General features: G+C 34.2%; 1 protein-coding gene across 1 annotated transcript; it reads left to right on the top strand.

Annotated features, from left to right (window-relative positions):
• Positions 1 to 2,188: 2,188 nt before the first annotated feature.
• On the top strand, positions 2,189 to 26,742 carry LOC133525036 (uncharacterized). The gene is made up of 2 exons (XM_061861240.1): positions 2,189 to 3,997; positions 23,419 to 26,742. The coding sequence occupies exons 1-2, from the start codon at positions 3,526 to 3,528 to the stop codon at positions 23,472 to 23,474; spliced, it is 528 nt and encodes a 175-aa protein (XP_061717224.1). The 5' UTR covers positions 2,189 to 3,525; the 3' UTR covers positions 23,475 to 26,742.

Genomic DNA, 26,742 nt, shown 5'->3' on the forward strand with positions numbered 1-26,742 from the left:
AATGAAATCTTAATTTGATTCCTACATTTTTTAAACTTTTATTTGTAACTACTTAGCTTAAAATATCTCGTACTAATCCATACCTAATTTAATAGTTGCTAATTTTATTTTCAATAGGTACAATGTATCATTTGAATTTTTTATTTGACTAAATCTGGGAAAAACAGTTCCAGTAAAATTGTGTCTAAACTTGTCAGTATAAAAATCCAATAAACCAAGTAAATCAACTAAAATGATCTAAACTTAAATCGGGATTTTCACTGACTTTTATATGTTTTCCATTTTATGACTAACGGATGAATTTCAGTTTTAAAAAGGGAACCCTAAAAACGCGTACCCCAATTTCACGGTCCCCGCTCAGTTTGCAGTTTTCAATTAATGATTTGTGCAGGTAATGATTTCCGATATACATGCGTATACGCACAAATTGGTTCAGTTATTATTTATTAATATTTTGCCGTTGTACAAATTGATTTTTGTAATTGAATTTAATTTTGGGTGGCATATGGCGTTGATGTTTGTTTTTCGATTTATATATGTATAACGTAGTTGCATTTGTACACGACGAAAAAGGTCAAATACGGCTTTCTATGAACCAAAAAAATCCTTTGGCATAATTAATCTTTTTGTTCCTAAGATGTACTGAAGTGAAGCCCAGATTTTTCAGTCTCTGCGAGGTCGGAGGTTTTTTGGCTGGTTTTAGGTAATAGTGGTGGTTAGAGGCAAGCTTAGAGTTTGGCCTCGCAGAAGCAAATATAGATTAGTTTCAGAGTGATTTTTTTCATGGCATTTTCTCTTGATTTAAACGTGTAAAAATTGAAGATAAAAACTAGAATTTTTCGTCTTAAAAATAGTGCTATACGTTAATAATTTATATTTTAGGTAGATAACATACTCGTAGTTGGCTGTACAATTCCAATTTACAGGCATTCACTTAACATTTTTATTTTATTTACATTCTGTTGTGTATTAGTTTTATGTGAAGTGATGTGTTTTGAATGGGTGTGTAATGTTTAATATAATCATAAAAAGTCTATCATTCGCTTGCTATATTGCCATTTCGTATAACATTAAATTGCATAACATAACGTAATTTTTATTGTACGTTGTTTTTTGTATATTGTAATTTATTTTACTTAAATCTTAATGGATATAATGCCTATTTAAATATGATTTTTATCTAGTAGTTATAAATAAAAACACATTGTATAATGCCTTTAGTTATATAATATTTTCATGTAACGTAATATTATATACAATATTAATAAGTATTATAAAGACATATTACCTATATAACACGTTTAGAGGTGTTGTTTGTAAAATAATTCTACGGGGTCGCAGTTTTAACCTAACCTACTTTTTGGTAGTTATTCGATTCTGTGGGGTCGCAATTCTAACTTAAATTACTTTTTGTCAGACATCTATTCAATTTTGCGAGGTCACAGTTTTAACCCAACCTAACAGACTTTCCTGGGGGCCTTGATATAATTATATCATATCACTAGTTATAACTTGTGTTTTGATAGTATGTGATAATTACCTGGTTATAGCAATGTATATTAGACGAAATATAAATATACCCTTAGACCATTATATCAAGTATAACATCATGTATATCGTTGATTAGATAATATAAAAGTATGCCATATATAACATTATTCCAAATAACCGTCAAACGACTTGTAGGTACTAACTAGTACCTATCGAAGTAATTCGAAAATGAAAAAATACCTATTGCCCTTTAGAAAACTACTACAACTAGGTAATTAATTGAGAACAATTATCTTTATACCGTCAAACTATAATAGATGAAAAGTAATTATATAAAATGTAATGCCGGGTGCATTAGTGCAAGTAGTTTCTGGGTATTAGATTTTATTTTTGATATGTGTAAATTATGTATATATTAATTGACTTCTTACCTTGAAATGTCAATTATCTCCTTCCTCAGATAAAATAAGATGCTTGTTTGTAGTCATAATGGAGGCTGATTCTGATTTTATGCTTTTGTATTTTGATCTTGTTTTGAAACGCCATTGGCGATCGCCAAAGCACACCAAGTGACTTATTTTATTATCGTCTCGGACAATTTAAATAATATTTAGATAATTGTGCCAAAAAACATACAGCCATAAAAATCGTATCTATTTATAACATTAATAAAGGTAAACAATTTAAAGTTATAAGAGAAAATCCGACTTGTTCCATTTTTTTAAAGTCTGCAATTAGGGAATGGCTTTCTATGCCATAAGTCCCGATGTGAATTCTCTTTGTCTGATCATTTCAAAATTAAACCAAAGGATTAGGTCACTCATAAGCTCGCACGGTACCTACCTACTTATGAATCACTAAGTAACATGTTAGTATTATTAGCTTGTCTCCACAACTATAAGCTCCCAAATAGGCTGTAGCTTAATAAGGTAACGTGCCGGAGGTAGCAACTGTAACCGAAATTTTGAGATCAGTTGTCAGCAGCTAAGCTAACAATACAATCCATAGTAACAATGGGTGACTCTGGTTGGAGTTTAGGAGTGTTATCACTTTGACATAAGCACTTATGAGTAGGTACTATTATACATACGATGTTGAGTGGTAGAGAAAGCCAGTCCGCTTTTAGCATTTCAATGAAAAGGCTATGAAACAAAATACTAAATAATTAAAAAGTACCTATATGGAGTAACCTACATTTGCACCTGCTTGCATCTGGTGTGCATGAGGATGTGAATAGGTATGAAAGTTATAAAAAAAGATCTGGTAAGTTGATATATAATCGTTACATTCTTATCTGCAATGACCATATAACACCATAACTATACTATACAAATGCTACAATGCATTATCTGAAGTACTTGATTACATTTAAATATACATGTAATATGAATATTGTATTAGTATGGGCACATACTGATTGCATAAAAATAATATAAAAAATATATGCAGAATCAAACCAAATGGTTGGCACACCTGTTGTATGTTATTCTTTGTTCGTATTGGTCGGTTGTCATTAGTATAATGTGTGTATAATCACGTGTCCGAATGGCGGGAAACTCTTCCGAATCATTATGACATAACAAGCCAACGTTTGAGTTATCAGCCGATAACGTCACGCCGGCCGGCTAATAATATCCACCGATTTCCCGCTCAAATGCCGCCAACTTGTACTAGGGCAAGGCAAACTCAAAACTATCCCCTTTTCTTACTTCACCTGTGTCGCAAGACACAAAAAGCGTCCTTGGATTCCATTGTTTGCGCGCCAAGTGGAAGTGGCTGCCAAAATCGGCGATTCGGCGCGCCGGAGCGCGGGAAACCGAGCGTCAGTCAGTCGCAAGCGAGAGGCAAACGCGCGCGTACGCCACAGCCACGCCGCGCTTTTAGGTTAGAATTGGCGCGCGCCAGGTGTTATCTCTCCCCCGCTCTAACTCACGCGCTCCCCAACCTCCCTTTCTATCTGAGAACAGCTGTTTTCTCTCGGGAGATTATTAGTCAGATGTCCGCGAACCAGTCCTGATCACCTGACGCTTTGCCATGGCCGCGGGAGGACGGACGCCGAAACAGAGGAGATTCGAAGTGTCTTCAGGAATGGCGCCTTTGAGGAACGTCGCGAATACACCAAGGAGACGTCGTGGGAGTTGCAAATGTCTGTTTGGAGCGCCGGACAGGGATGAAACAAGACGTTTAATGGCGGAGCAGTATTCGAGAGAAAGGAAGCGGTTTATAAGAAGATTCAACTTTGATATTGAGACGGAGTGTGTTTATAAGGCGTCAAAAATGGATTCGCCAGTGAAGTTTTTGGAGGAGGATAGTACGAAGTCTCCAAGGTCAGCGGCGGAGGCGCTAGCGAGCGTAGGGAACACGGAACTGAGAATGTTGTCGAGCCCACGGCGGAGCAGCGGTCCCAATTCGCCGCGAACACCACGCACGCCACGAACGCCACGAGCGGCGCGTACGCCGCGAACACCACGCACGCCGGCGTCTAGAAGACAGCTGCAGATGACAGGTAAGCTTTACAATTTATACATACCTTTCTCTAAAACTTTGTTTTGTTTAAAATCGATCAATAAACACACCTTTAAATTAAACTTAAGTGTATTTAAAATATGTTCCTCAATTTCGTCTAATAATGTTATACGATCTGCCTACGCACCGGTAACCGTGATTTATTAAAATCCATTATGCAAAATTTTCTCAAAATTAATCTAAATAAAACAATTTTCAGATTTAAGTAGCAGTAGCACGTAGCACACATCATATTTTTTTTATTACCATTAAAAACACCAAACTTCAAAAAAAATTGTGCGCTTCCGAGCACCGGAAACTCAAAATGCTCTAATTCGCTCCCTGAATTATTTCCAGTTTCAACCAGTGACTTGGACCTGTACAACAAGTACTTTCTCATTACAACATTAATTAACTGTTTCCGGTACTGTGGGTTTTTTACCGTGGGAAATACTGGGTACGGTACCTACGTTTACTTGGGCTAGAATTAATGGCTATGCCTCGGCTATCGAAAATGATTGATTATTATTATAGCTTTATTTCTTTCACGGAAATTCTTTTTACAATGTGTTGTTTTTGGGTAAATATAATTTTAGTTTCTTTCGTGTGTTACTTTATTTTTTGAAACAGAACTGCGACACAGTCAAAACTTTTTATTCAAATTGTATCATAGCCCAAATGACTCAAAATAAGTCCAAACATTTATTCAGGGACCATAATTTTATATCCGCAACGCAGGCTTCGTCAGGTCAGGTGAACACAAACTCATAATCAGCTACAGGCTTCGGCACAATACTTACTAACTTACTTACTACTAGGTACTACTTACTTACTTTATTATTTATTAATTTCACTAGCCCCCATTAGGTAAAAGGCTCATCGAAACCCTTCCATAGTTTTCAATCTGTAGCTAGTTTCCTCAAATTTTTTCCTGTTTTCAAGTCCATATGTCATCTGTCCCGCGTTTTTGTGGTCTTCCGTGATATCTTTTTCCTGGTGGTCCTGTCCATTCAGTCACAATTTTAGTCCACCTTTTATCCGTGTATCTTGAATTCTTGACACATGGCTAACCCATTGCCATTTTAGAGGCAGTGTTAGGTAATCTAAAATTATTGATAGCCTACATAGAAACTGGTCTTGTGGCTACGTCAGTGACCATCGGTGAAGGAAAAACATTACCAGGAAACCTGAAACCTGCATACTCAACTTACAGTATCTTGTCTGAGGATGGAGCCCAATAAAAGTCTAATAGTCTCGCCCTGTCTAATGAGAGGATACCTGGGCCTAGCAGCGGGTATGTAGTCTGCTGATCACGATAACCTAACCCAGAAGCCGGTAAGCTTTTGAAAAAAGCATTAACTTGCATCAGTTTGATTTCGGAATCTCAAACAGCAGCAAATGTTATTTGCCGTGTTCTAGGACCAAACCAACTTTGATAATGGGAATGAACATGTTCCGAGAAGCCCGGTAGATCCCACGGCTCTTTCTTAGAAAGTAGCACATCTACTGTTTGAGTCACAAATAAAACATACTATGTCTTCGATCCCTCAGTGTTGCTCGGTTCCACCTTTTTACTTTTTACGCCTATTCAAACACAGACCACGTCTTAATCGTTATGCGTGAGAATCTGAACACAATGGTCTAAAAGTTCCTTAACGAAGTTTCTTCACCTGGCTTTTGCTTTGAAAACGAAAAAGCTTAAAGTCGTTTGAATTATATAAACTTAATACATTCATTCTAATCGTTATAATAACACTGCCCGAAAGTTAAAAGAAGAATGCATGTACCTATTGGTTTAATAGTGTAAGGATATTTTTGTTTTGGATGAAAGCCTTGAGTACCCGGCAAACTTGGCCGAATTTCACCTTCCCACGGAGTTTCTTTCTCATTTTAAAACTTCGTGTTGGATTGTAAAATTGTAATGAAAATTTTCACATACAGTGACACGAGGTATATTTAGGGCTGAAATTAGTTTATGTTGCTCCACCTTATAAAACAAACGAAATAGAACAAAAACGAGTTTTGTATGAAAATTTTAAATTCACTGTATTTTTTTAAGTATGGTATCTGAGGCTTCATATATGTACTAATTACACCCCTAGATAGAGTTTGTAAGTACAAAGTTTCAGAGCAGCCGTTTTAAAATGAGAGCGTAACTACGTTTGTGTGGAGCACCGAGCTACATAGCTGGGGACCCTGAAATGCGTTTCGTTTCGCTAACTCGTATAAGATTGTTAGTTTAAGGATAACACTCTGCATTTATATTTGAACAAGTGTGCTTTCCAATTGCAAGTGGGATGAGTTAGGGTTGTCACCTTTAAAAAATACTTCATTAATAACCCTGAAAGTTGAAATTAACGAAATATTGTATCATTACGATCGGTACGAAGAGCTGGCCTACACCAGCAGCACACACCGTCGCCCACGCGACGGCCAATAGACATCCCCACCGACCGGTGGGGAGCGACCCGCCACAGCAGAAAGGCGGAAGCGGCCAGTCATACCTCCCGTGAGGGAGGTATCGAATGACATCCACCCATTACATTATTCCTACATTTCGGAATCAGTACAATAGTGCAATCCAATTAAATGTATGTTATTAAGCGAATATTTAGGAGTTGGTTAACTAATCTCAACTATATAGGTGTATAGATCGTGTCATTCACGATGACGTGCAGATTTGTCCAATCTAACCTTTAATAACATGACAATAAAAGTCAAGGCAAGCGTCTTCGTGAATCACGATATCGTTTAACTTAGTCGGTTGGTAAAAAGGTATACTGGTTGAAAGCTTGGTAGCATTTTTTTATTGCCACGACGGTGGCAAGCAAGCATACGGCCCGCCTTATGGTAAGCAGTCACCGTAACCTATGGACGCCTGCAACTCTATAGGTGTTACATGCGCGCTGCCGACTCTTTAAAAATCTGTACAATCTTTTTTTGAAGAACCTCATACTGTAGACCATCGGGAAAACCTCTGCAGGGAGCTCATTCCACAGCCGGAGCGTCCGTACGCGACCATTTAGGGCATGAATGTAATTTGTATTTTGTTAAGTAAAAACTCGGTCACCATATACTAGAAAATAACCATGCAAATTATTTACCAACCGCCCTTTGAAGACGCCTTGTCTGTAATTTTCTGTACTAAACAGTCTTCCGATTTTTGCGGGGGAGGGGCACGTCAAATGTATTTTTATTTCTACGTAACGTACAAATAGCCATGTCAGATAAACGTCAGTCCATACAATACACATTGGCCGAGGTTTTCAACAGAGGGGTAAGCTCCTAAAGGCGACTCCAGTTGTTAAATCCTCCAAGCAACCGCCTGAGACCTGTAAAACCACTAGTTTTCACCACATGCAACTTTCAACTCCAAACAACTATATTGACTGCCTTATTTGAACCTGTAAAGTGAGATGCCACCATCAAATACACTATCTGAAATCCACTCTGCGTCTTCAACCGCAAAAAAAGGTTACCTACTTGTTGTAACTCAACACCACAGTAAGTAAATAACAAATATAAGCAGAAGTTAATTTTAGAATCACGATCAACCCTAAGAAAATTTTATCGAAAGTACACACCCTAAACAAACATGAAAAACGCATTGCCTCTGGATTACACACATTGTCATTTAGCTTTCTTATCCTTTTATCTTACACGATCTTGCAATCAGAAAAGTATCTTGATTCCTATAATATAAAGTTCATTTTTCTGATCGTGGCACATGCTTAAGCCAGATGACTGTGAACATCTCGTATCTTACATAAATTCTACTTCAAAAAAGTACTTTAATTCGTATACACCAAAGCACACTTTTGCAAGAACGTCGGATTGAAATAAGATTTTTAATTAATCGTATAGATATAGGTGGTCATACGCAGCATATAGGTTCCGATCGAAGATAAATCTGATCGCAGTCGAACAAAATTACATGTGAGCCCTATCATTATTCATTAAGATATAAGAGCGTATAATGAATTATCTTTTATCCAAGCAATAAGTATGCGTGGAAAGGGTTAACCTTCTTTTAATCATCGCTACTGCTGAATTGGAATTCTCGGTAACATAAAATAAACGGCAAGGCATTTTGTCCTTAACCTTGCAAGCTATAGAGTTAAGTCTTTAATTAAAAATTATTTTGAAATGCTTATCTAATAAGTAATTACTAAATCGTCGAGGTGACCATGAAGCCCTAAAAAGTCAAAAGCTTTAATGAGTAACTTAGTTCTTATACAGAGTTTATCAACTCGACTTAATAAAGCAAAGATTAGACTATGAAAAACTTTAGCGTCAATAGCAAAAAGATTTCCTGTAGACACTCGAGACAATGCTTGATCATTACAATGCAGGCCAACGTCCTCTAAAACAGGTTTAGACTTAATCTAAGTCCTGCCGCTCTGGTCTAAAGCACTGATCAATTTGTAGACTTGTTGGTATAAAAGTTTTTTAGACATAAGTTACGTAGGAAAAAGTCCCAATTCTCGATATGCTAATACTCAATAGTTTACACTTTTATAATTACGCCCTCCTGTCCGTGTGTTATGTCAAACGGGACCCTATTACTGAGACTTCGCTGTCCGTCCGTCCGTCCGTCTGTCACCAGGCTGTATCTCATGAACCATGATAGCTAGACAGTTGAAATTTTTACAGATGATGTATTTCTGTAGCCGCTATACTCATAACAACAAATACTAAAAACAGAATAAAATAAATATTTAAGGGGGGCTCCCATACAACAAACATAATTTTTTTGCCGTTTTTATAAATAATGGTACGGAACCCTTCGTGCGCGAGTCCGACTCGCACTTGCCCGGATTTTTTTACTAATGATTTTAGTTGAAAGATGACAATGACTGAGACAACAAAAATATTGAAGTTTGTGGCTCTTTTCCATTACTGTAATAACACCACTAAGATTTACTGAGATATTCTTTGTTGTTGTGTAAGTAAAAACAAAACTTATTTGTCATCAAGGGGACGTTGAAGAGTTAAATTCAATTGTTATTAACTCGCGTTTAAGAGGAATCATAAGTGGTCATTTTTCCATACAAAGGTTCTCGACATTTTCCTCTCTAGATGAATATTTATTTTACCATTCATATGGTAAAACCATTCATTGGTAATACCAATTCAATATTACCATTAGTACTTGTGTCTGTACGTTTTGCTTTATGCGGAAAATATCGAGAACGAAACCTCGATTTCTGAATTTTTACGCATTTTTTTTGCTATCCTTATCGCACTAATTTAAGGAGCCGCTCCCGTCAGTGCGACGGAGATATTTACCTAAAATTCTCAAAGCTGAGAAGGAGCTGAGCGGGTATAGCACTTATATAACTCAAACTTATTTGTGCTATACTCGTCGTTTTAATATAATTTCTGTGCAAAACGAAGCGCGTGTTATCACGCCCACAATAGCAAATTATTAGGTACATCAAGCCTATAAAACAAGAAAGAAATATGCCTAGTAAGAAATCAGCTAGTCATTTTTAAATAATATTTGTATGTAATAAATTGGGCAGTAAAATGGATAAATAAAGCATTCTTAATTCGTTCGAGTCTTTCCAACAGACATCGCAAAGTTAGGGGAATCTAAAGGTAATTTTACGCAGGTCCCTTACAGGTGGGATACATTTTTTCAGTACTTATAGAATAAGAAAAACAGGATATTCGGGGCTTGATAGAAAATGTCAAGATCAGACAACCAAAATGTATGAAACAGCCAATATATTTTGCGATTTCGAGGTTAGTCCCATATTTAAAAGCTACTCAGCATGACCTAAATATTCACCCCGTAAAATATTGCAGGTAGCTAAATAAACATTCTGTATATCGTAAAAGTAGCTCGATTTAGCGAGTAAAATTGAGCCCTGCATTGAAAGCCCCATGTTGGGAGACATATACCTACTGTATATGTGCCCAAAGTCTTTAAATTTTATTGTATAGTCCACAGAAGTTACTTTTTCAGAAATATATTTGACCCAACTCTGTAACTATTTTTAGTTTGAAACATATTTATTCGGGTACGGAACCCAAAACTTTGTGATTTGGTTAATTTACAGCCGTCACTTCGACTCCCACGGTGTCCTGTTGGGGGCTGGGGCAATAGCCTCGTCCCGACGACTTCCTTGACGTGGGCGGAAATGCCAAATTTCCTCCCTTTATGTCATTTGCCAAAAAACGTGATTAATATTCACAGTGACAAAATAAACTTCATAAATACCAACATACTTAAATTGCTTAATTTAGGAACTGTTGAATTTATTTCGCAAAGTACTTAGCATAATATCGTGCGACTATTTTTGACGCCATTTTAAGATAGCAGACGACCACGTTTATGGAGAAGCGGGGCAGTTTGTATGGATAAACGTAGTCTCTATTTTCCTCTCTGTAAATATTGACCACAGCGGCCACAGCTATTCACCTTCGTTTGTTTTTTTATTATTTTAGATTTAGGTGCTAGGTACCAAAATATTGTATCAAATTTGTGTTTCGTTTTTGTAATAAGAGAGACAGATTCAAATATATAAAAATAAACCGGAGGGCATTGAAATTCTTACAATACGCCCTAAGAGCACAAGATTCATCGCAGGTAGATGTAAACCTAAATAAGAAATGAACCCAGACAACCGCAAGCACTTTTTTATCCTGTCTAGGTGGATGCAATCCTTCTCTGCCATCTTAATGGCAATCTTTGCACAGATAATATCTTAGCTCTCTGGGAACAGTACTAATGGTTCATTTCCATGCATAACTACGGCAAATCTGGGCACACATATGAGGTACAAGATGTAAATGACTGCATGTATATTTATTTTATTCCCAAGCTTGTGAAAAAAATAGATTTACATATATATACCTAAAGTAAGGACAGCCAGGACAAATGCAACTACTCTAAAAATACAAGAAGTTAGTCTACAGCTGGCGTCAAGACAGACTTTCGCCATAAAAAAGAATTCACCCATGTTAAATATAGTCTGTCAAACAACTTTGTCAATAGAAAGAAATTTCTATGCTGGGACGATATCTCTTCTCGCCTATATTTTATAAACATGCCGTTTTTTTATACTGACGCAAATGGCTTAACATACTATAAGTAGCTCGAGCTCTAGTCTCATTTTTTGTATTTTTAGAGGTAGATTTGCCCCATAGTCGCGACATTACCTACAATAAGGTTTTATTTCAGCTGTCGTATTTACAATTTCCATTCCTCGGCTAACATGAAACTGTACCGCTATCTAGGTACATGAAAATTTAACGAGAAACTAACGACTATTTCGAAGATTAATTAAACAAAAAACCATTTCCAAGACAAGATAAAACCACGTTCTTACTACTATTACATTAACAAGTATAATTTTATAACGCAAACGTATTAAGATTAATTGAACCTTGCATTAGTTTGAAGACGTGGTTCATAGTTAGGGCCATTGACCGGTTACGTCACGGCAACCATTTTTTTTTGTTCCATTACACCATTTCCTATCCATCGATCTTCATTGCTCGATGTAATCACCACTTGTCTTTTTTTGTGTTCATATGGTTGTGTAAGACAGGACTATAAGTTAATGTAAGATATGTTTTTGAAAATATGGTCAGTAATTTTTTTACAACTCTTAGACCTTTTACGCTGAGGCAGGGCCGGATTTAGGGGAGGGCAACCGGGGCCACTGCCCCGGGGCCACAATAGAAAATTCGGAAAATTTTCCATTTTATTAGGAAAAAATTTGGGGCCAGGGGGCCTCCACTCCTTTATTGCCCGAGGCCTCCAGGCATCTAAATCCGGCATTGCGCTGAGGCAGAGAGAACGGAGACGGAAAGTCCGTGGACTCTTCAATAAAAATCCATTTAGGCAAAGGCAAACGATTACGAGAGAATGGCATATATAAATGTGACATCTGTCTTGGTAAAGTTATTTTAAACGGCCAGACAGATTATAGCGAATCATATACGAACTCTTATGTCCTACCAATGGTATAAAGCACATGTCAACATCATTGTTGTAACCTAGTTCCAACAGAATCAACCCATAGCATTGTTTATACCAGCGGAGCGGAAAAGACATGTGGATTACAAATATTACAATACAACCAATGCTACGGGTTGTAACGATAGAGAATTTGCGTTGACAGCAAGGTCCTACTGCCAACAAAGCCGATTTTCTCCTGCATAACGACTGTGTTTTGTTACTTAGGTATCAAAAATCTTTTTTGTCACATTTTATCGTAAGTGGTTTTATTCCATGCAGGTGTGCATGGTAAAATAGCTGAATACTAGTATTACTCCCGATCCGAGCAGTGTTTAGGTAATGTTCTATTTTATTATGTCGTTCCAATGAAATAATTGTTCAGGAATTTAAGTTATAAGAGACGTTCAAGCTTTAAAAGTTGAATTTGTTTAGTTAATTTCTGTTCAAATATTATTTATACAATTTGATAGGGTTTTCATAGTTGTTCAGTACCATAGTTTTACTATTTCGTCATGGGACCAAAAACGTGTCCGTTTTATGATTATAATTATGCTATTTCACACTCAAAATAAATAAAATACTTTGATATATTTATTAAGTCTGATACCTACATACAGACGGACAGAATTCGCAATTAACTGAAGAAAAAAAAAGAATCGCGATTTGCTACTGGCATAATTACAGAGGCTAGTGTAGCGAGGATCGTTGGGCAATTATAACTGATTCTATAGCGTTAAAATTATAGGGACGGGAAAAAGAATAAAAAAAACTATGGATAAAGCTAGCATATGGGACTTTTTTGGTTGATTGATGATTCGGAGTATACATTTACAAGTCTGTCTGGGCTACTATGCACTGACTTTTCAGTGAAAAAGTAATGAATCGCTACTACTATATATATTTTAAAATAAGAAATAGAAATTGGGAATCTAGTGGTGACCACTCATTTTTAGGGTTCCGTAGCCAAATGGCAAAAAACGGAACCCTTATAGATTCGTCATGTCCGTCTGTCTGTCCGATTCTGTCACAGCCACTTTTTTCCGAAACTATAAAAGCTATACTGTTCAAACTTGGTAAGTAGATGTATTCTATGAACCGCATTATGATGTTTACACAAAAATAGAAAAAAAAACAATAAATTTTGGGGGTTCCCCATACTTAGAACTGTAACAAAAAATCTTTTTTCACTAAACCCATACGTGTGGGGTATCTATGGATAGGTCTTTAAAAATGATATTGAGGTTTCTAATATCATTTTTTTCTAAACTGAATAGTTTGCGCGAGAGACACTTCCAAAGTGGTAAAATGTGTCCCCCCCCCCCCCGTAACTTCTAAAATAACAGAATGTAAAATCTAAAAAAAATATATGATATACATTCCCATGCAAACTTCCACCGAAAATTGGTTTGAACGAGATCTAGTGAGTAGTTTTTTTAAATACGTCATAAAATTTAAAAAAAAAAAAATATTTTTATCAAACCCATACGTGTGGGTTATTTTTTTTTAAAAAAGACGCGAGAGACACTTCCAAAGTGGTAAAATTTGTGTCCAAAGTGGTAAAATGTTGAACAAGATCTGGTAAGTAGATTTTTTTTAATACGTCTTAAATGGTACGGAACCCTTCATGCGCGAGTCCGACTCGCACTTGGCCGCTTTTTTTATTTCTATTAGTAGAATTTTAATGCCTAGTTGTGGAAATATATTAAAGGGAGCCACACGAAATCGAGCGCTCGAAGTTCAAAAATCTTCCGCAGGTAATTATTTTCAGAGTAATTATTTAACTTTTATAGTGACATTTTCGCACTCTGTCACTGCAAAGTCTGTGCAGATTTTGCTAGGACCGTACTTATGAAAATACGAACATTATTTTACTCGTGGAAAAAAGGGCAAGTTATATGTGTATTGTTCACAAGCAACTTTGATATGTCATGCTTATCAAAACTAAACCTATATTAAATATTTAACGTTGCTGATTGCAAAATGCACAGAATATCACAAATAATTCATATTGGCCGTCGATACCTTTGCACTAGTTTTTTCTGCCTGATTAGATACAGATACAGTCAAATAAACATGTTTGAAGAGACGGGAGTGTCCACTTGACACCAATTATCATGTTCAAATGACAAATTCTGTCAATAAATGACTGTACCTATAGTTATCTTGCTTGAAATAGTACATATACAGGGTATTTTTAAATAGTGTGTATATTTTACAGTCACTGATTTAAGATTTAATCTTTCAAAACTTCTGAATCTTCTGATACCTATAAAGATGTAAGTACATTTGTGATAAGTATGTCAAATTGTAAATACACAGTGAAATAAACTAACATTGTCTAAAAAACTAAAATAATGAGCTTGGCTCTGATTTCTGAAAAAATACTTACGAAGAAAATTATCTATTTTCTATCGCGGCCTAATAACGAGTTTTTTAAAAATTGCAAAATTTAAAATGAAAGGGCTTGTAGGTACATTTATATCTATTGAGCTATGCAGACAGAGATCCTTCTACAGTTTAAATAATTAATTTTATCTGTCGTGTGCCTGAAGCCCGCAGGGAAATGGTTTCCATTTTGATTTGTAGGTGACCAGAGGCCTCTCTGACGTAACCAGAGTCAGTGACCACACCTGATGACTCAACCAACAGGACCAAACCTGTAATACTCAATATACATCCCATTCTGAACCTTATTGCCCAGGCATACACCTCAAAATTAAAAGGAACATGACAGTCGTGACTACGAAAGGTGATCGTTACCATCATAGTTTGTTTTGATTTTGTTTTCGTTTAATCGCTGTTTGGGACATCATCGCAAACATCATCTTGATCACCGGCTATATTTTAAAAATAAGTAATTGGTGTTATTGTGTGGCAATTTGTATTTTTATTTAGCAATATATTTATGCTAATTTCATCATCAAGGTGAGACCGTTTAAAAGTCGACAACAATAGATGTTTTCTTGGACCTTTTTGATTTTATGCTTGCATTTACTTTGTTTTATTATTTCCATTTTACAATTTCCATAAATGATTCTGGTGAGACATTTTATAAAATCACCAATATCCGATTATTGTTGATGGAGACTTTTCCAACTTTGTCTCACATGGTAATGCAATGCTTCGCCCTGGATGATTAATTTCATTTCTTTCCCATAATAGTGTGTTATATGAAAAACCTGAAAGACTTATTTACTTAAAGATATGCGGCCGCATAATGCATTAATTTATGTACCACTAGTCCAAGGTCTTGGAAGAAATAGACATGCATTATTAAAACATAGTCCATACTCGGAACCGCCGGAATAGACGATACGCTTCCAGATCGAACAATAGGACCACTTATAAGGAAGTGTCGGTCTGTCTGTCACCATATCTGATTAGTTTTGGAGTCACGATTCATCAGAAAGCTTCGATAAACAATTCGTCCATGGTCGGTTGTGGTTTTTGACACGTGGGACAGGAAGTATAGAATAGAATATAAATAATTTATTCGTAAGTACAAACATAGGAGAAAAGTTATACAAAATAGAAAAATATAGATAGGTTAAAATTGCCACGAAATGATCTTATATCAACATGATGCTGTCGACTTCCAGCGCTGACCTTCGATGAGACCATCCGGTGAAGTCAATGACGAGCAATGGTTTTTACCGGATTTAATTTGATTACTACATATGTTGCGGAAAATAACACTTAAACCAGCCCATTCACGTTTAACGTGACGAATAAGCGACGTTATAAGGAAACAGTAACAACTTATGTTTCCTTCCCTTTGCTGAATCATCATCATATAAATGGATGTTTAAAAGTTCTTAACTTGACTCTTCAAGAAATTATAACATTTCAATGGCAATGGCAACGTCTTGATACACCACTACAACGAACCACGTCCTGCATTACGGATAGGATAACCTTTAGTGTAAAAATCAGGCTCTAATGGTATTTCGGAAAAAACGACATTTTTTCGTCTATATACATAACCCAAGCTCAAACGACACAATTTCAAATCCAACGGTCGTTTTCAAAACCTCAACGCACCGCAGCACAAGTAACGTTCTGCATTAAAATTCTGTCTTTCCAACTGGAACGAACCATGAACCGTGACTTCGAGTCCCGAGTCCCCATCGTGCCCTATGGGAACGTTCTCCATAAATTCTCAAAGGGTGTATGCCGGTTGAACTTCCTGTGAAGATACACCCTTTTCTAATTAGCGAGGGTGCAGGTGTCTTCGGTCTTAATGACTTATTATTAAAGTTTGCAGTAGAACTAAATACATTAACGATGAAAAAATATTGAACGCATCTCCGAAAGACTTGAAAAATCAGAAGTCATACGCCAGATAGGTACTGTATTTGAATAAGTCACTAAGTGTAGCTCATTCCGTTTCTCTCACATTTTAAGGTCAATTGAAATACCTAGGATTGTAGATCTATTCAACAAGTCTAGACTTGACACAAAATGTTTGATGATATCATCATTAGTTCAAGGTGTTTGAAGTCAATGTTGATTTAATAGAAGCAATAAAGTTAGGTACGTTTAACTATTATTTAAGTGAAAATATAATGTTTTCATTTTACGTTAACGGTCAGTTAGTAACTAACCAACCAACCAGTAAAATGTTTTTTTTTTTTTTTTATTATTATTTGTAAACCTTTTATCTAAAGATTAAAAATACTTCGGCCATGAAAGACGGCATTCAAAATTCGATCTTCGACTAATTTAAAAATGGGTAACACGCACATTGTGAAGATTCCTTAACATTCCTAATTTAAATAACATAATGAAAACGATCTAAATTAGGCATTCATCACAAATCGAAAAAGTAACGTTAAACAGTATTCTCTTCGGAATAAGAATCAAATTGCAGAGATTTTCAATAGGGGCATTTCAGTAGAAAGTAATCTTTTCATTTTAAAATGCTGATGCGATGTGAAGTTCTTTTAGAGTTATGTGGAACTTTTTATAACAATTTAAGTTTGATATATTAAAAGTGGAAGTTAGTTTTATTACTCGACAATTGCAATGACTTGACTTTAAAATCATAGGTACAATTAACGTCTTAACTCACATGCTTAATTATTTAAATTATCAATTAATACGAGTACCTACATTTAGTAGTTAATATACGTTTAATTGTTTACATTTTTCATTCAAATTTGATATCTAAAAACGCCAGTAGTTTGAAATTACAATTTTGGCCTTCTAACAAATCGCATCCTGTATACTGTACCGACATGTGACTCATTAAAATTTGAAAAAAGAAATCTAAGCACAATTTTCCTACTACGGAACCACGTACGGTACGTTGATCCAAGACGAGAGGAATATATGTTCATTGTATGGATAAAGTATAATTTTGTGTAAATTTTTAAGTGGCTTACTGGTGGCTCCAATTTAACCGGAATTTCCAAATTAGCGGATTTCGAGCGATTTCTGAACGCACGCAACACAGTCACGATTTCCAATTTTAAAATCCGTTATTCTTTATTATTTTTAAAGTTTTTTTTTTTGTATTTAACGAAAAGGAAACTTTTGTACGGAAAACTTATCAAACTTCGTTTCTCCATACTCTCCATGCCGTACAATTTTTTTTTACATCTGCACATAAAAAGGTGCACAGTGTAGTGTTAGTAAATCAAAATAGACAAGTATTTGACTATTCTTAATTTTAGAGGATTCCGTAGTCAACTAGGAACCCTTATAGTGTGACATTAACGATGACATGGCCACACTGTCTGAGTTATCTTGGTCCGACTCTAGGTAAATTGCAACTCTAATCAACATTACTGTATGTTCGTCGGATATTTACATATTCCAATTCAGAAGTTATTTTGGGAACTCGCTTAATGTTTCCGATAATTTCAAGTATAATCTCATTCCAACCCGGCCATATTTGCACTTAGCGTGTAAACCCTGTTTTTATAACCCAAATACATGAAATGACATTTTATTACTCAAATTCGCCCAAAATTGGTACTAAAGGATGATTAGGCGGAAAAATTACTAATCGACCTGTATTGTTAGTAAGTTTTAAATCCCCGGTCAAAATTAAAACAGCGCCATCTAGTGAATTAAAACCTTTCTAGGAACTATCTCGACAGACAAAACTTTCATCCGTTGTGGAGCTCACAAACAAACCAGTGTTGTCAGGGCTCAGTCATAAATTATGATTCGTTTAATGAAGACACTTTTATATCGCACTTTTCAGATTTTTAGGGTTCCGTAGCCAAATGGCAAAAAACGGAACCCTTATAGATTCGTCATGTCCGTCTGTCTGTCCGATTATTGTCTTTGCATTACTATAAAATAAAAAAGAAGAAGGCAATATCACATGTCATAGACGATCGAGGGCCAAAAGTCACGAAAATTTTAACTTTTATAGCCTGGCAACACGGAAATAAACACCCATCTTCCGACGAAGTTTAAACAGCTTTAGTTGCATCTCCCGACGGCACGACCCCGCGATGTTCCATTTAAAACGCATTGACCTGGCCCTTGGGGCCAATACCCTGCGATAACTGTTTCCTTGTTCAACCGATAAGGAACAGTCCCTACAGATTCTGTTGCTATGTACCATGCAAGTTTGTTGATAAAAGGCGTGACCCTGCCTTGAAAGAGTCAAACGAAAGAATGACTGCATTTACAGACATTTAAAAATGGCGCTGATAACTTCATGTCTCCGCGATATCTTGTGCGTGGCATCTTCCTATGGCGCAATAACTATAATTTTCTCTGAATGTCGCAATACAGGCTGCAACGTGATGTTGAGGGAGTTAGAAAGACGAATCGAACGAAAGAATTACTGTATTTACACACAGGTAAAATGCCGCATGTTTTATTAGGTGTCTGAAGACTTCCTATATGGTGCAATATATCATTAAACTTTTGTGATAAAAGTGCTTAAGAGTAAAATGTAGATAACTTTCTTCATGTATGCATCTCGCACTACCTGAGACGGGTTTAATATGGTGATGGTTTATTGTATGTTTGTGGTTTTTTTTTTCATCTTTTTTTTTTAATAGTATCACTATAATAAATAATGCTGAAAGGTTATGTAGGTCAATTGCGGCCAAAGCGTCTGCGGGAAAATCCGTACACGTACGCTTTTTTCAAACAATAGTACATGATTGTTAACCTCATCGACAAAGCAGCATTTGCAATAAGTATCAGCAGTCAAAAGCAGACGGGCTCTATTTCCTACGGTTGATAAAAAAGAAAAAATACGCCTTTAAAAAAATGTTGATCCCTCAAACTTCCACTAAGAGAACTAGTTTATTTATATTATAGTCTGACATTTCGCTGGTTATTTCAAAACAAAGTAAAGAAAAGTTTAAAGAATGTATTCCGGGAAGAAGTCAGTCATCGCAGCACGAATTCGTGTCAAACTTCAATTCGGGCGAAATCGTTCTGAATCATGAGAACATGTGGGAACTAAATTTACCAATCGGTATAAATGCTAAATATCGCATTGCAATCAAATTGCAATTTGCAAATTATTAAGTATGGTAATATAGTATGGTAATGGTTTGGAAGTTTGCGTTGATCTCACATACAAAAATTGACTCTTTTAGTAGGTAAATAAAGTGCATCTTCATTGGGGTAACTTCTAATGCGGGTTAATTTTGAAAATCGTTATATCTACTAAACTAAAAGCATATTCATTCTACTGTAACAACAGAAAAGCCTTGATAAGCGTTGCTTACCTATCCCTTAATTTCGATTTTTGTCGGTTTCAAAACATTTTTTTACAAATATATAAAAGTAGGTACAATTACACAACTCATAGAGGGTATACAGGATGAATTTCAAATCGTCCCTAAATCGATATATCTTCTTTTTTTTAAATTAATATTATGTATCTTTTTTTCTTACTTTGTTTTCGGTTTAGGCTAAAGTTAGTACTATCCGTAAGTAAATGTGTAATGCTCGTTGTTTACTAACACGCCGTAAAGGTCCCGTTAGAGTGAACAACCTCGCGTTCACTCGCGTGTTTCGTTTGTATGGAGTATTATATTATACAATATTTAAATGGTTTTGTAAGCGATCTGATTCGGTGTAATTCTATTAATGTTGGTATTATGACTTAAATAATATAAAGCTTTATCAATAGGTTCTTTACGAACGAAAATGCTATAAAAATATTTCTAGTTCTTTCCGTAATTAATGTTCTTAGTTATTCATAATAATAGTTATTAAAATTAGACAATATTTTGTTATTTATTTATGATATAGGTACATGTACTTGATATTAAATGTTCTCTTGAAAATAACGTATAAAAATATGTTGAAGGATTAAGTATTATGCATTAATAATCGTACGTAAGTTTTATTACTTAAGAAGATCGTACAGTTTATTTTTGACCATAACCTTAATGTATGCTTCGCTAATTTTCTTATCATGATCTGAACAATAAAAATGTTTTGCAACCTTATTTCTTAAAGGATAATCTTTAATTTAAACAAATAAATAAACAAGGCTTTTCTACATGCAATCAATATGAAACCCCCACATTAATTAAATATCAGGACATGACTTACCTAAGTTACGATTCATTCGTATTCATTATTTGTGTTTCGACGAAAGTGCAAAATAAGGCGAACCGTGAGAAAAAAACTACAACCTCAACTCTAAAGGCGTTTACGAGCGATATCGTATGATCTGTATAGTATGTGTCATCAACGATGACGCACAAATTTATCAAAACTAACCTTTAATAACACTACAATACGAGTCAAGGACCGCGTCGTATTGAATGACACGATCTTTATATAAACACTAAATTAAGACGACGCAAGAGACGTTTTCGTGCAGAAAATTATTTAGATATAAACAGAAAATGATTTTAAGCTGATAGCATCGCACCACAACCAAACTCACTTTTATTTCATATCATGAGGATCATTGGTTAAATAAAAGCAATTATGTACCTTAAATATAAAAAAAATATACATTTGTAATCCAATATTTTACAAACAAGCTTACTCAAGATCTTTGCTACAGACATTACTAAAGATGAAACCTAGAAGTTTTTTCTTTATTGTACTTACCCTTGTTTCATTTTGTGTGATATGGATCGGATATGTCATTGTCAAAAGTGACGTTTCTTCAAACATAATTTACGTAAACGATAGCGAGTATGTCAGTCTGTCACTGTTAAGGCAGTCATAGTAAAGCTACTGAAACCGATGAATTCGATATTTTGAGTTTTTTAAAGTATAAGTAAAGTAATAAGTAACTTAAGTGTTTTTATAATATCAATATTGTAATCAAATTACAAATTATTTATGACACCTTTGCCACTAAGTACCTTTTTACAAACAAACTCAAAAGCAATAAAAGTTTATTACAACTAGTTTATAAACACCAATTTTATTTAAAGCAACACTTGAGTGTTTTAAAAACTTGATTTACCTCCTATATTAGTATACATATAATACAGTTTATATCACAATATCATAAAATTTCGTCGACGGGATTGACGACAAAAAATAATAAAAAGGCGGTGTCCTAAATTACTGGCAATAAAAATACATATACTCAAAAGAAATTCTAACTTTTTCAAACTTGAATCTTAAAGAAATATAACTTTAAAAATAGCCGTGGCCGTGCCATCTTAATGTCATTTTAATTATCTCACACGGAAAGATCCCCTTTTTTATATTTAACTTTTATTACTGAGTGGTGTCTCTAAAGGTTTCCAATTACGACTTTTGACTCCTAAAAACAAACTGATCTAACGTCAGAGAGGGACGCAAATAAAAACCGGTTTGAAGTGTGGCTGACACCAAGGAAAAATAAATAAAAAAAACTCGGGAGAACCAAGCGTATTTATTGAGACGGCTACCTGGCTTACACGTTTTACAATGTCAAGTATAGTGAAATATTTAAATGTCCGACGTCTTACAAAAAACTGTTATTACAATTTGAATCTTCTCCATTTAGAAGTAAGGCTGATATTTGAACAGAATATTTGGTTGCAGCTCTGCCTCCTCAAATAATATCAAGTATATTAAAAATACCTTCCTTCTTAACAATGAAATGGTCGTGGTTTACCGCGGCTGTTCTTATTTTTTTCTCGGTGCGTAGGATTAGTAATTAGTTTTTTGGAAATTGGTTCAAAGAATCCTCGAAGTTGGTGTAATAAATAATATCTGACACGACAAAAGATATAACATGTTCCTATTTCATGTAGCCCTGTAAAGACAAGAATTTGTTTTTTTGATTACACGACTGTTCATCAATAGTACAGTCATTAATATAATAATATTATATCGCTTTTTCTTTGTCATCCAGAACCACTTTAAAACTCAACAAACTAGAACTTTAAAAGTCAACAAACTATATCATTTTCTAAATACAGATATTACTTATTCACTCATAATCAAAAATAAAGCTATCTGCAACAGGCTTTGTCATTTTTAATAATAAATCCCATCAAAAACATAAATGTGAAATGAGAGCCAAGTTAAAAATAAAATTAACATAATGCGTTGTTGTTGTCTTCGCCTACAAAAGAATTGAGATCTATATGGATGCCAAGTTCTGTGTTGAAAATCCTGAATTATTTGTTACAAGAATATGCACGTTCTAAAATGAATTAACATAACAATTTCTTGTTTCTTGATACTACAACAATGTTTGCTGCTTAATAGGAAATATATATTTAATTTTAAATTTAAACAGACAATTATTTACAAATGCATTTATTTCACTTGGGACGTTATTTAATTTCAGGATTTGAATTGGCTAGTTTTTATTAACAAACCTAATTTTAGAAAAGTGAAATAATTTAATTATGTACATATAACTTGTAATAAAAATCAAGCACACATGTTAAAATCCCTCCGAAATCCCCTATAAAACTAAACTATTCCAGGAACGTACATTTTCGGGATCTTTTCGCCCGCCATCGGCATTATATTATGATCCTATCGCTGATCGATCCGATAACGTTGCGTGGGATAAAATTAGAGTGAATCAGTTCATAGGAATTAATAACTGTTTTGCACATTATGTATAATATAGCTTGGCAAGCCATTTTGGTCAGTAGAAAAACGCGGCAAATTTAAAACAATGTAGACAAGAAGGTCTGTCCTGTCATAAAAATAATTAATTCCACCAGTTGTCCTTTTTTTATATAGTGCAATAAGGTTTAACAAGATCGACGGCGGTACTTATATACTTATGGTGATAACTGTATGCTAAATCTTACTGTTTAAATTCAACCAATTTTAAGGTTTACATTCACGTGTTTTTAGTCACTCGCGCGACATGTTTCGGAGAGCCTAGGTCTCTTTTCTCAAGCACTAACAGTGCGAGCAAACCGTAAAATCATTTTATTATTAGTATTTCTCATGACAGTCTAATTGACAGTTGACAAGTTCGGCTATAGCCTAAATAAATAAAATATGACATTATTTTAACCTGTATATTTCTTTCTTTTCAGATTATTGGACGTTAAGAAAACGCACGGAGTCGGCGTCAAGCGATAAAGAAAATTAGAAATTTAAGTACTAAAACTATATATTAATTATAACACAACTTGCTATTCATAATAGCATGTTTTAAATTATGTGCTAAATGATTTTATTATGTATTTATATACCTAATGTAAATGGTAATACTAGATACGTTTTCCTAAATTGTAACTAACTATTTGGTTATTTTTTTAATCCGATTTAACTGGTTTCTGAACATTATATAGATAGATATCTAAATAGGTAATCGAGAAAATACAAGTATCACTTTTAATTGCTTTTGTTTCATAACAAGTTCCGTTATAAACTAAGGTTTATTATTTCCATTTCCATGAAACATTGAATTTGTAATTTTATTAGTGAATAAAACTATTTTTAACCTCATTAGATCTGTAATATAATTTTCACCACACCAGTGGTAGCTCTTGAACGCAGCAGGTAGCTGTGTGGCAATGTAATCAAATGCAAATTTTGAGCTATTTCCTTATGTTGGCTGCTAGAGTTGACTTTTAAATGATGATTTTGAATGACCAATATTTCATAACATTCATTTTGAATTGATTTTGTTTGATATTATACAGTAAGTATTTTCCTTGCGTTGGTGTGGTGAAAGAATTTGTTTCACTAGGAGGCAAAATTTATTTAACCCTCGTGCCTTGAAGCCCTAGCAACGCTTAAGATTGGTTCAATATTAGAACCTTTCATTTGCTCAGGTATCAATATTAGCACGAGAGGTTAAACAACAACTTTGCCCCCTTGTAAAACAAAACTATTTACTTCAACTGTTGTAAAAGCATGTTTTGTAAAATTATTTATTTTTAGATACCTACTCGTAGTAGTTGAAATCAAATTATGTTAGTGATGTTAAAAATCATTGTTGTTCAGTGTTTTCGCAGATAAAATATCTTGTTTTAGTATTTAGAAGGTTTGTGTTTTTTTAATTCAGAATCAGGAATTGGTTCTAACAAAAAAGAGTTCCAAGCTCCATTCAATGTTAAAGTTTTGTAATTATTCAAAACGCATAAAAATGGGGGACATTTTTTTTATCAATGAGTAGTACTCATCCCTGTGAATAAAAAAACATCAAAACAAACTTTTAAAATAATTAAGGTATTATTTTCTTCTGAAAACGCCCTTTGGCATGTCAGACAACGTGTTAAATGTTACTAACTAAACATGAAATAGTAGCTGTCAAGTCCATTTCATGTTATTCAAAACTTTTTTATTGTATAAATAAGTTTGTTTATGATCTAGTCTGTGATCTCTGCAATAATTTCTTATTTCACCGTAAAATCAAGTGTGAACGCTTCCTAATAATCTGTCCCTTAGTTTTAAGAGCTATTTAGTACATTTTAAAATTATTTGTACAATTGCTATTAAACTATAATTAAAAATGGCTGTAGGCTAATATTTTTGTCTTGTTTTATAGAACACATTCCACATTCCCCTAGGGTGACGTGAAATTGCGAGTAAGAGTGGATTGAATATGGCCATTTTTAGAAAATATGTCTAGTGTCTAATTTCCACGACCACACAGAAAACTTAAGAGGAAAAAATAGCTTTGCGATCCTAACGACATAACGGTACTTTTTCTATGAAATTTCCGTTTTGGGAGAAAACGGTTTCCACTAACTAACTCTTAACAAATCACTTTAATTTTGATGTCTATCGCTTCAGGTTTATAGGTTTCGCTTTAAAAATGTTTTTCATTGTGTCTATTGACACAATTACATACTAAAAAATAATGGAGAATGGAAAATATTTAGTAGTGGCAAAACATTTTATCTTTTTGTTCAGACAAGTATACAACACGAGCATACGATTGTTGTTATACTTCCCTTTCAAGGAAAAGTGATAATTGGACAACCCCTAGACCTACTTTCTGAGAATGGCCTAAAAGATAGGTAAAAGTTTCGTGTGGTTATTTTACAACCGTGTACATATAGCGAAACTATATAAAATAGTAAAATTTGAGCTATAATTTTTGTACCAATAGTAAGTTGCTTCTGACTGTTATGTATGAAACATTTGTTCTTGTATCGAAATTGTAATAAAATAATATGTATATTCAGATTTAAATTTTTGTTCTATATTTTTCGACACGGTTTCACGGTTCCTAATAACCCCACTAAACTTTATGGTCTTGTTCCTAAATCCACGGGGAAATGTGGAAGCGTGGCAGCTTATCAATTTCTTTCTAAGAAACTGTATTAGACTGCTTTATTAAATTCGAGTCACTTCAATTGATACGACATGGTTTATAAATAATTATGTTTAAAGTATCATTTGTAGTTACAATCAAATTTAGCCATAAATTCAACATATAATTATTAAATTAGAATGCATTTACTTTACTGAAATTACTTGCCTAAAATTATGTTTTTTTTTTTGTCATAGGGCCAATATTATTTATTTTCATGCATCAAAACAATTTCAGTATATTTTACTTAACACGTAACTCCTGTGACAGAAAAAAGTAAGATTTTTGGAAGATTTTTTTGTAAATGCTATAATCATCACATCTCAAAAACAGCCTGTATATTTAAATGAATTTTCTTGTGTTTATATTATGTATACGCTTAGATATGAAATAATTAGAATAACGAAATATTCCTACATTTTTGGGTTAAACCCTTAACTTGGTGCGCATTTAGAACTTTTTAAGATGTATTAATAATATTAATTATTAATCAACTACGTTTTTGGCCATTTTTCATAATTTGTAAGTTTGTGTCCGAATTTAGATCAAATAGTTGACTTCCCTATTTTTGAGGTGTATTCTAATAAATTTAATAATCAAATTTTATTTTAATTAGTAAATATTCTTTATTTTTTTAAACACTGTCATAAAATAGGAAAGCTTAATTCATGTTTTTGCATGAAATAATAAACATATAACTTATTTGAAAAATGGTCGTAAGAAGTCTGGTCAGCCAATCGACATGTCACTAAAATTGCCATAAAAAAAGATTAAAAAGACTGCGTCTCATTCTTACATTCGAGGAAAGAGGTGAGTATGTGTTTTTATAATCTGGCAAACCAATTTCTCAGTAGAAAAGGGCGCTTTGTTGTCCATTAATAATTTTAAATTTCGCGCCTTATTCTGCGGAAAAAAATTATGTGTGCCTGACTATAGTTATGAGTTGCTGACACAGTTGGCTGGCCAAACTATAGTAACTAAATGATAAGTCATTTACAAAGACTTGTGCTGTATAAATCTTATACTAAGTAAAAACATTAATTTACTAATTGAAAATGTGAACAAACGTTCAATAAATGAGTTGAGAAATTTA

This window comes from Cydia pomonella, chromosome 14, assembly GCF_033807575.1.
Source record: "Cydia pomonella isolate Wapato2018A chromosome 14, ilCydPomo1, whole genome shotgun sequence".
NCBI classification, from domain to species: domain Eukaryota; kingdom Metazoa; phylum Arthropoda; class Insecta; order Lepidoptera; family Tortricidae; genus Cydia; species Cydia pomonella.